The sequence below is a fragment of the Pelmatolapia mariae genome, linkage group LG17 (assembly GCF_036321145.2).
Source record: "Pelmatolapia mariae isolate MD_Pm_ZW linkage group LG17, Pm_UMD_F_2, whole genome shotgun sequence".
Taxonomy (NCBI): Eukaryota; Metazoa; Chordata; class Actinopteri; order Cichliformes; family Cichlidae; genus Pelmatolapia; species Pelmatolapia mariae.
In genome coordinates this window covers 11,779,996-11,793,073 of record NC_086242.1, presented here as the reverse complement: position 1 = coordinate 11,793,073, position 13,078 = coordinate 11,779,996, and the positions used below count along the sequence as shown (strand labels likewise).

The 13,078-nt window shown below is 41.3% G+C and overlaps 1 protein-coding gene across 5 annotated transcripts in view; it reads left to right on the top strand.

Annotated features, from left to right (window-relative positions):
- The window catches only part of chchd3a (coiled-coil-helix-coiled-coil-helix domain containing 3a), a 76,208-nt gene extending 67,137 nt beyond the window's left edge, over positions 1 to 9,071 (top strand). For 3 of the 5 annotated variants that reach the window (XM_063500690.1, XM_063500687.1, XM_063500686.1), the window contains 3 exons: positions 2,837 to 2,972; positions 3,299 to 3,339; positions 8,391 to 9,071. In XM_063500690.1, the coding sequence (XP_063356760.1) occupies positions 2,837 to 2,972; positions 3,299 to 3,339; positions 8,391 to 8,400 (187 nt within the window). In that variant the 3' untranslated portion in view covers positions 8,401 to 9,071. The remainder of the gene's footprint in view (positions 1 to 2,836; positions 2,973 to 3,298; positions 3,340 to 8,390) is intronic. The other 2 variants (XM_063500689.1, XM_063500688.1) reach the window with 1 other exon arrangement.
- Positions 9,072 to 13,078: the final 4,007 nt, after the last annotated feature.

The window sequence follows — 13,078 nt, the reverse complement described above, 5'->3', positions numbered from 1 at the left end:
CTGCTGTCCTTTCTCTCTCTCTCTCTCAGAGGCCATTACTGGTGATAAACACTGTGGTTTGTATCAGCAGGATGCACCTGGCATTAAAGCGAATGCTTAAGAAAGTAATTAGTGGGTGTATGTGGCTGCTCTAGTCCCTGTAGATGCCCATAGGCGGTGTAATAAATGAGCACCAGGATCCATAGGAATAGGATGGCAGCGATTTCTGCTAGCACTGCTGTCATCGTTCAATACCCTGACGCAGAGCAATGGCCTTGTCATGCCTGCTAGCAAATGACTGAATTTCTCCCTGATGGATCCACAAATGCAGAAGCTTCTCTACACCCGACGGTTTAATGTTCCAGTCTGCACTGAAAGTGGTAAATGTCATGTATCTTTGAGTGTATGGACCTATAGTATGCTTGTATAAAGCAAAATGTAAAAAGTTATTTTACCTTTTGGGAAAGATCAGTGCCACCTATGTGACTACATTCTTGATATATTAAGTATAACTAGCAGAAAGTGATGTTGGCTCTCAAAGGCTGAAAATGGGTTGAGCCACACCATGAAAAGCCACGGTCAGTCAAGATGCTCTGTCTCTCAGTGAGTTATTTCCAGTTACTTCTTTAAAACTGTTTATCTTAGCAAGTAGGCACAGTACTGGACAATAAATAAAGTGTATTGATTATTCACACTCCCGTTGACATTGTTGAATGTGTGGAGACCACTTCTCATCTCGTCACAAATTGTCATTGACCTGAACCGACAAGGACTAAAGATTTTCCTGGCACTCCTAACGAATATGACCATGCGGAGACGCACATATGTAGACATCGGTACTTCAACAGCATTCCTGCTGCATTGAACGCTGGGTAATGACCCATGCGTCCAATCCTTTGCTCTGTATCCAACAGTAGGGAAATTTCTCTCTCTAGGGGGCAAATCAAACATCTGATTCTGACTACAGGGGCTCGGATTCACCCCTCCCAATATTCCTCTGAGATCTCCAGAGTTGCTGACGGGCAAAATCTCTTTGTATTTCACACCCATGCAAGGCATGTTTAGTGAGGCAGATGGAGTGTCCTGGGCACTGATGTGAGCAAAACGATGACACCACCATTAGCATAATAGCCCTAGCTTGTGCTTGTGTCGTCATTATGGATTTTTACGAGGTGTGCGAAGAGACAGACAAAAGCAGTTAACACTGGGCAAGGCACCAGCACTGATAGGATGTCCCACTGCTTAGATTGGCTGAATGCTTCGACTCTTGCATACATCTGTCGAAAAAAGTCCCATTTAAATGCACTGAAGTTAGGTGTAGCATCAATCACAACAAGGTAAGACGGCAGCACTAAAACTCTCATAGACCTCAAGGACAAATTTGTACATGCTAATTTGAAATGATGTGTAGCTTACAAGTGACAACAAACTCTTTGTGGATGCCAAAAGATAGAATTTTCCATTGGAAGCAGTTAGCTTCCCGATTTTTTTTAAAGGATTAACTCATTATGAATCCACAGATAGATCCAGCAGATCACTAAAATATGGCAGAGTGATCAGTAGCTCCTTGTGGACCTTTTATTTTGTCTTATTATCAAAAAACACAATGGTGAGAAGTGAGACTAATTTTGCCCTGGTTGTGTGGCAGGTAGTGGACCTAAACACAAAACCCAGAAAACAGCGTTATTGCTGGCAATAAAAGAAAATAAACATAGTTTTAAACCTACCCCAGAACAAGGCCTGGAAAACTATATAATAAAACGAATCAATGAAGGTACATAGAACAGAGTGGGATGACAAAATAAAGGGCAAAGAGAGACTTGAAAAGTACACAAAGTAATGAGGCTAGAGGAAAATAGGTAGGAAAAACAGCAGGAACAAATCAGAGATAATGAGGCAGGGGAAGATGAGGCACATGAAACAAGCGATTATCAAAATAAAACAGGAAGTAACTAACAAGGAAACACCTACCAGAGACTAAAACTAAAACTCCAGGAAATATACAAAACTACAAAACCTGAGTGCAAGAACTAAAATTAGGCTTAATGACATACTAAGAAAAGAAGAGACTCAAAACTGAGACTGTAAACAAAGGAAAGAATAGCTAATTAATAATAAACCAAAATTAGAGTCCAACGAGAAACTCTGGGTCAGAGACCCAGAACCACAACCAATATACCACATGTAATTGCTCATGAACGTTTAAATTAACCTGAAGCTCACTGACTTGTGGAGTCTCTCCAGTGGCAGTAACAGATCCCCCCATTCAGGGGATTAAACTGTCACTGGATTGCCCGATTAAAAAAAAAAAAACAAACCCTCTGGCCTCTCTGTTGGTACTTATGTTGTACAAATTGTTGCACACATTGGCATGGTCTTCACACCATGCTCTGAGGGCTGAACTGCACTTTGACCTTTTCTCCCAGCAGATACAGTAATTTTGATTCTTGCTTCAGGTGTTTTGGACTGGAACAATGGTAATAATAGAAAAGGCAAGGGTTTATTCGGCACTGCAGATTGTAGTATAGCTCAGTGTGCTCTAACAGTGTGAACTCTCTGGAGGTAAAAATGCTCAGTTTCCTCACTCGTAATATATATTTAATACTCTTTTCTTTTGTTCTGAAGTTTTCTATGTCATGTCACACATTTCTTGAACTCCTCTGGATTGTCCGTGTTAATGCTTTAATTTATATATTTATTCATTTTTTTCTTTTCACCTTTATCTTTTTCAACTTCTCTTGCGAGTTGATCCTTTCCTGTAACTCTCATCACTTGGACTGTTCCCTCCTCCCATCCTGTCTAACACCGTATTTTCCCCTATTTACACACTATTCTGTTCCCCTTTTCTCCCCTGCAGGAGGTATGAGGCGTATCCGGTGTGTGCAGACCTGCAGGAACAAATCCTCACATGCTACAAAGAGAATGTGGGGAAAACCCTTCACTGCTCCAACATAGCAGCCCGTTACCTGCAGTGTGTCAGCGATGCCAAACAGGTGGGTATTTGTCCTAGCTGTTTTCCCATCTCATTCGAACATGACTTGTTATACTTGTTAATTCTGAATTTACTTATGAAATTAATTAGGCCACTCATGTTATACAATTGTAATTAGGGGAAAAAAAGCTGTACGCTTCAACCTTTATGTACTCAGTAGGGTTGAATACTAATTATTGTTATTGTAAGTATTTTAATTGCAACTGTGTTTATTTCATGCTTGATTAAAAAAATGACATTTCTTTGTTTGCAGCTGGATTGTTATATAAAACATATACTTGAATGCCGACAAACCTTTCAAAATAACTTTTCTTTCTCTTTGAAAAGAATGACAAGTTTGTGCATGCACCCTCACGGGCAGATAATATGTAAGTTGTTGAGCTTCCTAGCCTGATAGCATAGAGGAAGTGGAAGCTTTGTGTGGATTACAAATGAGCCTACAGCTTACGTCATTTAGCTCGTAGATGTGTATAGTAGCTACACCCCAGTGGTCATTCCCCTTTTCTAAATTAAATCATATGATGAAACACACTGGCATCCATTTACATATGCTGGCTCCTTGCTTTTAGACAGTAGAATATAATTTCCACCAGGCTACTGGCGCCTGAATAAAGCTCAGTCCAGATAGCCAGTTTAAACCTCACGGCCTATTTCCATAATACCTGCTGACACAGGCATTCCCCCCAACTGTGTCTGTGTGCGTTTTAATGCAATAAGACCAAGGGAGTAGCTTCTGCTTAGTTGAATACCCTTGTCCTCTCCGTGCTCTCTTTTCTTTCATTGAGAAGTGTAAATGTTTTTTTGCCCTCTGTCTTGTGCAGTCAAACTCTGTATGCTAATAGTAATGTCACTCAGGTTGATATTAACTTGATTCCCCGCTCTCACTTTGCAATATGTAACATCCATTGCCCCCCAAAAAAGACTCAATTTGCATTCATAGAGCTTTTCTATTAGATTTTTTTGCAATTGCATTGTTTTCCCGGAAATGGGGAAAAGTGAGTTTTGTGTCTCTCGCTCACTCTCGTGGGTATTAATATTAGATCTAAAAGTCAGATGCAGGCAGATTTTTAAGCTATATGTCATGTAAATTGCCGAATGTTTTATTCATCGCACAAACATGGATGCGTACGTGTGTTTAAGTCGAGGCTACATGTAGCCTCGTCAAGATTCAGCGAGGGTGTGTTCACATTGCGAATGCTGTTATGATCTTGTAAATTGTTTGGAAGCGAACACGATATGGTAATCCGCTTGTGTTTATCACCTTGCAGCAATCACAGCGCACTCCTGTTCGTCTTTGCTTATCGGGCTAAGACTTACTTTTAAAGTCATTAGGTGCAAAAGAAACAGTTCTGTGATAAGGCTTTAAAGGAAATAATATGCAGAATTACACAGCCGACAAAATCGAGGGGAGGGAGGAACGAAGTGGGATTGATATGAGCTGATGCAGCTTCATGATTAGGATGTTTACACAGCTTTATCAGAACCGAGCAGGAAGCTCTTCTACAAACAAATGTCAAAGGACATGACTTTGACCTCTGGAGGTCACAAGATCCAAGCCCTCTAACAGACGTCTCTCATCCTCTTGCCCTCTCTCCGTCAAAGACACTCGATAGCATAGCTCAGACGGTTTTCACATGACAAAATCCCTCTCCCCTTCCTCGTCCTTTCCCTTCAGATCCGAAATTCCACCTTAAACTGCAGCGCCACGGGTGTAGATAGTGATGTAGCAGATGCCATCTTAGCAAGGATAAAAACAAAATCTGTCAAATCTTAGTTTTTGCAATATTGACCCCTCGTCTGGAGCCAGCCGAGACAGAGGCATTGTCAGCTGCCCAGCCTTTGTCACTGATAATTAGCGTTCTTATCGCCACAGTCAGTGATAACATTTAGACCCACTTTCGTTGTCTTTTGTGCCCTCTGCGCCCCGCCACCATCTCTCCTCCACTTCCTCCATCCACTATCCCTTCATCCCTAGTCACATTTCTAATGCATTCAGCACTTAACAGGTCTGATAGCAACCAGTGAGAAAGAGGCAGTCGAAGGACAGATAAAGTCTCCTTCCTTCTCCCTCTCTCTATGAACAGGAGTTTATCATCGAGTCCAATCTCTCCATCCGCTGCCTTCCTTCTCATTCCATATTCTCGCTGCATGACTGCCTTTTGCTCCCTATCTTTTCGTTCTGCACTTCATTTTTTAGACTGACCCTTCCATCTCCTTTTTGCTCTCAATGGGTAAGCTCAGCTGCTGTTTGTGGTTTCCAACTGTGCTGTGTTTTCTTATCCTTATATTAAAGGGAATGAAATGAAAAGTGGCTTCCTTATTATACAAAACATTTCAGTCAAATGCTCTTAAGTACTCTTATAATTTAATTTGTCAACACTTTGCTGTTACCTCTTGACATAGCACATGTTTTTGCTCTTAATTTAAAAGATTCTTAAGAATAAAGGCTAATGCCTGCCCCGCTGTCTCATTGTTTGTAATTCCAGTGCTAAAATGTAGTGGACGAGCAGGGATCTGTGGCAGAATTCACGTTTTGACCACTCTCACATGCACACTTTAATTTCACCATATACCTCAAATGTGTGCAGAAAGCATGCATCAATTTATATGTGATGAAAGGGAAAGGGATCTCCACCTACACTTTAGAGTCCAAACAGCCTGCCGTGTCTAAGCGTGACCGTCAGGTTGTGACCAACATTCACAGCGTTGTGTTGAATTTGAATTCATCCCCCAGGGTGAGACTATCAACACTGAGTTTTACTGTAACACTCTGGGGCATCTGAGGGAGAACATTTGGTGCAAATAACTGAACTGTGACCATGTCATTATGCGCTGAAAATGCAGGAGCTTTTTGGCAACACCAACACAGTCATCACACCCTATTCGCCAAACTTGCCAGATTTGGCTCCTGCGAGCTTGTCCCTCTTTCCCAAAATCAAGCTGAAGTGTCTTCCAGTGGATGAGGGCCAGCAAGCATAACAAATGTGCATGTGCAGCTCATCAGAATCGGACTTCCTAAAGAGCGATCTAAAAATAAGAGCGGCGTAGAGTTGCAAAAGGATGACGTTGATGGGGCTGGCGACAGATTTAAATCAGATGATTGGGATTTCTGTGACTGTTAACACAGCAGGAAGCACTTGTTGTGAGTCAATGAATGTAACTGAGGCTGAATAAATAGTACAGAATAAATAGCACGGAATGTATCTGATTTTAATTTATGTAGATCTATCCTTTCATGGTTGATAAATAATCGATTGAAAGCTACACTGTATAGTGTTCCTGTATAAAAGTATCCTTTTCACTCTCTGTTTAAACATCACTTTGTATTTAATCTTTAGTCACACCTAGAAACAAAGTAATGTACGGCGTTACTGTACTAAATGTATTAATTACATCTCTCTTCCCTTATCCCAAAACGTTAATGGCAGATAGCTTCCTCCCTGAGTCTGGTTCTGCCAGAGGTTTTTTTCCTGTTAAAAGGGAGTTTTTCCTTTCCACTGTCCCCAGGTACTTGCTCATAGGGGGGTCGTCTGATTGTTTGGGTCTTGTCTTTATTATTGTAGGGTCTTTACCTTACAATATAAAGCACCTTGAGGTGACTGTTGTTGTGATTTTGTGCTATATTTATAGAACAGAATTGACTTGAAAGTGACTTGAAAAGTACTGGGTGCCTACATCTCACACTACAGGAGCTGCTCAGCCATGGAAACCAATGGCCTGAAGCTCCCAGCACACAGTTTTCGTGCTGATGGTCTGATTGTGGCTCTAAACACATCCACTTTTCACTTACAGTTGACCATGAAATATCTAGAAGGGGAAGAAGTTTCACGTACTTGTTGCAACAGTGGCAAACTTATTATTAGAATAATAGACTTCAGTGAGCTCTTTAGAACGTCCTCTTTTTTTTTCTTTTTCTTTTTTACAAATGCTTGCAGAGGCAGACTGCAGAGCTAGGTGCTTGATTTTACACATCTGTGACAATGACACTGCAAAGATTAAGGCCATGTCCACACTAATACGTTTTCGTTTGAAAACGCATCTTTTTCTCTCCGTTTTGGCCTTAGTCATGTGATGCAGTGATGTGACCAATTGAACTAAGATAGTGGAGGGCATTACACAGCAGTTGTAAATAATATGAGGCTGATCCTGCCACAGTTTGTTCCCCCTGTCCAAAGACTTATTGCTCCTGAAATTTTAGGGGTTTTAGCTCAGTACACTTCTGTACAGTTACAGAAGGATACAAATAATGATCAGTCAAAATGTCATTGGTTTATTTAAATAATCCCGTCCAATGTTGTGCCAAGGTCCCGACCCAGGGGAAACAAATTCTGTCGCGGATACATAATTTGGCACGACACCGGAAAGCAAATAAAGGGCAGACAGAAATGAGACAGGCCAAATCGTCTGCGTTTCACGCATGCGCAGTACTGGAATGTAAGCGTTTATGGCCATTTCAATGTGGATAAACAACTCTGAAAACGAATGAAAACGGTGTGGACGCGGAACGTTTTCTGACGTGTATGCCGTTTTCAAATTTATCCGGGCTACTGTAGAAGTAGCCTAAGAGGTGTAGCCCAATATTTTTGTCCATATAAGCTGCCTCTGTGGTAGTAGCGTTATGATAAAAAAACGTGGTGTGGGTGCTTTTGTTTAGGAGTGGGATTTTGAGTGATGTGAAAGGATTTCTGCAGATAGTTTTAGACCAATTAATTGATAGGCCAAAAAGCACAGCAATGCCAGCACTGAAGAAAGGAGTGCATTTTTACCCTATTTGAATTAATTCTAGTTACGCATTTGCTTTGTTTCAGAACATAAGTCGTAATAAACTGGAACCATCGTGTAGTTGTTTTCTGCTTTTTGTCTTAACATGGATGATGCAGCCAAGTAGGCATGCTAGAAGCAGCTTCTTTTATCGGTAATCATTTTATGGTTAGATCGATAGTGTGGAAAATAAACTGGGATTCTTTTGGGACACACAACCATGGATCCACAACAGTTATTAAGTTAGTCAGTGAGGAAGAAAATATATTTTCTTTGTTTTGTTCTGTCTACTTGATTCCCCTCTTAAGTCCCTTGTTTCTTCTTCTTCCCCCCTCCTTACTCGTCTTCTCTTGGGCAGATTTCATCCAGTGGCATCTGCAGCAATAGGCCGGTTCAAATGGTTATTGACAGGGAGTACTGGGGATTTGTGGTTGCACTTATCACTAACATGGAATCCAGTGCCCTTGGGTCCTTTCTCTGCTTCTCAACCTCACTTCATCCTCTTGTCCTTTATTGTACTCTCAGGCCCTCCTCCCGTTGTCTCATCTCTCGTGTGTGAAATAATATTTTCTTCTGTTGTTTTTTTTTCTCTTTTTGATACTTTTGTTTGACTTTTCCATCTCTCTAATGCTTTTTTCTTTTCTGTTTTCATCTCCAGAACAAGTTGAAGACTGGGGGATAAAGAAGAGAGGGCGAGCGAGAAGGAGCAATGAAGAGTTTATTGTGGGGGATTTCTGATTATTGAGCGACTGACAGACTAAACCAGAGTGGAGGAAGAGGGGGATGAGTCAGCACCGAGAAACACACCCTCAAAAACCCAGTGGAGAACCAACCCAGAACAGAACCAGATTAGAGGCACCGAGCACAGCACCTTCAGAGAAAAACACCTTTTCCCTTCAATACTTACCTCTTCAGCACCTCTTTTACCCTGTGTCTTTCTCTCCTGTGAGTGTGTAACAGAGGAGCAGTGACACTGTCCTACATTTTGGAGAAACATCAGGTACCAGCAGGGATCAGACGGCCTGAGCTTGGCCCTCTAAAAAGGGATAATGATTAACCAGCACTGCCTCAAGAAACCAGTCACCTCTGTCCCTTGGACCCTTCTCCACACTCTCCCACTTGGAAAAATAGAAGTCTATTTTATTGATAAGTCAAATCTATTTTGTCCATAATTCGTTGTTTTCTTGCTCCTAATGCATCGTTGTGTACACAAATGCATGTCTGTTTGCATCCGTTTACTTTGTGTGATTATTAATAATAAAACCATCTGTGTGTTGAGTTTTCATCTAGACCAGCACTTGTGACAATGTCTGAGCAGGAAATAAAAAGACAAAATAAAGCAGAAGCTGTTGCTGAACTTTTCTTGGTAAATATTCAGTTTCCACCATCTCTCTTGTGTGTGTGTGTGTGTGTGTGTGTGTTTTATGATAATTACTGTAAGCATTACCCATCTTTGATGGATCCGTGGCCCTTGTGTTGCCACAGCATTTTTGCCAAATGGAGTGAATGAGCCCAGGAGAGACAGACTGAAGCACAGGGGAAGTATTTGTCCCAGATGTTGTGCTTCATCATCTATCTTTCTCTTTTTTCTTCTTTTTCTGTCTGTTTTTTTTTTTTAAAATATAGCTCATTGTGTGAATCCTCTGTGCTCTAGCTATTTGGGAAAAAAACAAACAAAAAAGGGCATTCTTTCTTGTCTGCTCATTGTCACTCTTTTATTAATCTGCTTCTGTCTTTCTTTCTTTCTGGAGTGTCTCTTCTCCGCTCAGTCTCCCAGGTTACTGCTGCCTTGAAGGAGACTTCTCGTCCACGCTGTCTGCACCCTGCCAGACTCTGAGTTAGATTTACCTGCAGACAGACACCTTATGTATATGTATGAGTACGGATGGGGCTGTACATCTTTTTATTGGCCCGTTTATTGCTGCGGTAACATTATTTTAGTGTGTGGATGTCAAAGGGACATTTTCTGGACTTGATGTGGACGCAGGGGATCGCAGAAGAGACATTATCTTAATTCTCCATCAGAAGAAGGAACTGTGTGTCAGGCAGGGTGAGACAGGCGTGGTGGGTTTGTGTGTGTGGTGTGTATGTGTGTCCGTGCAAGCATGTGATTCGTTGTGACTAATCCCCCTCTGTCAGTCAGCTGTCCTTTTGCTTTTTGACTTTTGGAGTCTCAAAGGGGTTAGGGGTTGACTTCTATTATACAGCGGCTATGTGTGTTAGAGGGGTTTTCTAAAGGTTGGGGATAATGGGTATTGGAGTTCGTGGCAGATGTTCCTTCACAGAAACAGACTAAGCCCATTCCCCCACCCTCCATCACCCCCAACCCACTTGTTTTTCACTTTGACACAAGCTGCATGACTCCCTGTTGGACCAAGTACCTTAGAGCCAAGGGTAAGTGATTTAAGAGTGAATTCCATCTGTAATAAGATTATACCCACTCTACGATAATTAGAAGATGATTAGAATCATTAGGGCTAAACACCGGGGTTTTCTTTTTCTATTTCAACAACCTGTTTAAGGTGTGAAGTGACTAAAATTGCCCCGTATAGTTTGTTGCTGTTCTTTATAGTACCAAATGGTGTATATTAAGAACATTTTCTTAATATTTAACATTTTCTTCTTTAGTGTGATGCATTAGAACCGCAAGCCATTCAAAATGAATGTACTGATATATTTGATGGGATTTATATACATCCCTTCTGATTATCTATTACCAAAGGAACGCTTAGATGTTAACAAGTATTTTCAAAGGTTAAATATAGAAATGAATAATAGGGGAGTGAGCTGAAAAGGTTTTACTGCAATTTCAACAAGTGTGACTGAGATGTCCTTGAGAACCAAGCTGCTCTTTAATAGTGAAGGGAGGCTGTGTGGTGGCAGGAGACAGTGTTGAATCTGGGGTCAAAGTGCATGTTGAGTGCTGGAGGTAGCGACAAAGGCATTATAGCCAAAGGTACATTTAAACTGCCAATCATTCTGTTCTCTTTTTGCACAAAAAAACATCATGTTACAAAATAAACCGACACACAGCACACGTCTCTTTTCAGGAGGTCTGTTAAATTTGTGGCGCCGGAGCTGTCACGTTGATGTTTTCATTTGATCTGCTCTTGGTTGATTTTGGCAGCGGGGGATTGATTCTTTAAGACAAATTTCTCTCTGATCAAAATGAAAAACAAGTTACATTTACAAAAAAAGGAAGCCTGCTACTGGTTTGGTAGTTTGCCACAAACAATTTATAGCTGAATCGTGGATCATTAAACAAATCGAAATTATTTCCAAACTTGATTCCAAAACTTGCAGTTTCATATCACTCGTTAAAGAAACCGAATTGAATCCATTTCCATTTTAGACATGTTATATCTCTTTGATGTCAACAGTACTTCGGTGGGGGGGGGCAACCCAGCTGCCATATGGCAACAGGCAGGGTGCACTCTGGACAGGTCGCCAGTTTGGCATTGATTCATAATTAAGTCCTCTGCCAGCCTCTGATAACATCATCAGTGTTTACAGATGAGTGTTTTTTCTATTGTTTTAATTTTGTAGATAAAACATTTGTTGGGAGACCTCTTGAGGGTCACCATGCATGCTGCCACACACACACACACACACACACACATGTCTGGTTTGCTATCCTTGTGGGGACATCCCATTGACATAATGCTTTCCCTAGCCCCTTACCCTAACCCTAACCATTAAAAATGAATGCCTAACCCTGACCCTTACCCTAAACCTAACCATAACCTAATTGTAACCCTGACAGTAAAACCGCATTTTGAGTGTGAAAATTGCTTTCAACCCCGAGGGGACCTGGATTTTGGTCCCCACGGTGCAGAAAGTCCCCACCAGGATAGTAAAAGTCAGATTTTGGTCCCCACCAGGATAGTACGAACCCGTACACACACACACACACACACACACACACACACACACACACACACACACACACACACACACACACACACACACACACACACACACACACACAGGGCTTGTCTGTTTTGTTATTAGCCGCTGATTTGACACAAATGGAAGATGGTAGGAGAGTGTCCTTTGCTCGTAAGTGCTGTAATGGTTCTCAAGCTGAGACTGAGCCTGCATACAAACATCCAAAGGCATGTTTTAGCCATCCTGTGTAACATAGCATTCGAAAAAGGAGTGAACTGCCATTTTTAACTAATGATCCACCCATGTCAGGTCACTTTTATAGGTAGCACATCAAAGTTTATCTTTGCCGTGAAATTATTATTATTATCAGCAGCTAAAATAACAAGTATGGGTACCTGGGGATAACTCACAGGCACAGGAACAACAGAAAGACCCCAGCCAGCTGGTGGATTCAAACCCAGGACAGTGCTAGCAATGGTACCACTGTGGCGCCCATTAGGAAAGCATCCCCCCCCCTACTACCACCACCACCAATTTCAAGAGAAAATCCATTTGTGATGAAGCAATTTTTGCTTGACAGAAGGTGGTACATAGTTTAAAATCCAGCCATTTATTCTCAATCTTAGGGTGGGACCAGTGTCAGTCACCGGCTACCAAGAACTCAAAAAAGTTGGCCTTACCTTTAATAACCGTGAACTGTATGACTGTAGCCATCATAATGGAAGCTATGACTGAAAGAAATGGATTCATACTTATAAAAATGCCACATACCAATACTAATATACAAAAAATGAATGTTTTCATGATGTGAAACATAGAAAAAATACAGCTTTTTCAGCCAAATATGAGCTTCAGACTAGTAGGTCCATTTAGAGATCTTCACTGTTTGTTTGGATACTTTTGATTTTTTTTCTTTATCACCAAGATATCTAAACTACATCAAAAATGCTACGATATTTTGGGCATAGTTTGTCATCGGTCTGGTTTCCTCTACATGACTCTCCATTCCATATTCCTAAGAGATTTAGCCCAAGTGTACAACCAGGTCCTTCACTTCTTGTTCCTCTGGATAACAGAGTTTGGTGATGTCGCGGCCTCCAGTGCTGACAGTTTCTGTGTAGTTTTCCAGCACTTCTGTCACAATTTTGTGCAGGAAGACATTGAAAAGTGTCAGTGATAGAAGGCAACCCTGATGCACTCCAAATGAGGTCCAGAATCATTATGCGGAGGAGATGTTGACAAGTACTACCCTATTAGTGTTGTTGTTCTGCTGCTTGATGTTTCAAAAGCTTTTTGACTCTTGTTATACTTCTGCGTGGTGGACCAAAGAGCTACACAACACACCCTGTCAAATGCCTTAAAAAAACTACACAGAAAAACATGATCAAGGTGTTCTTCATGTTCCCGCTACTTTTTCTTCTCTCAGGCCCACTTATTCTTCAGTAAAGCCAAAGAAGT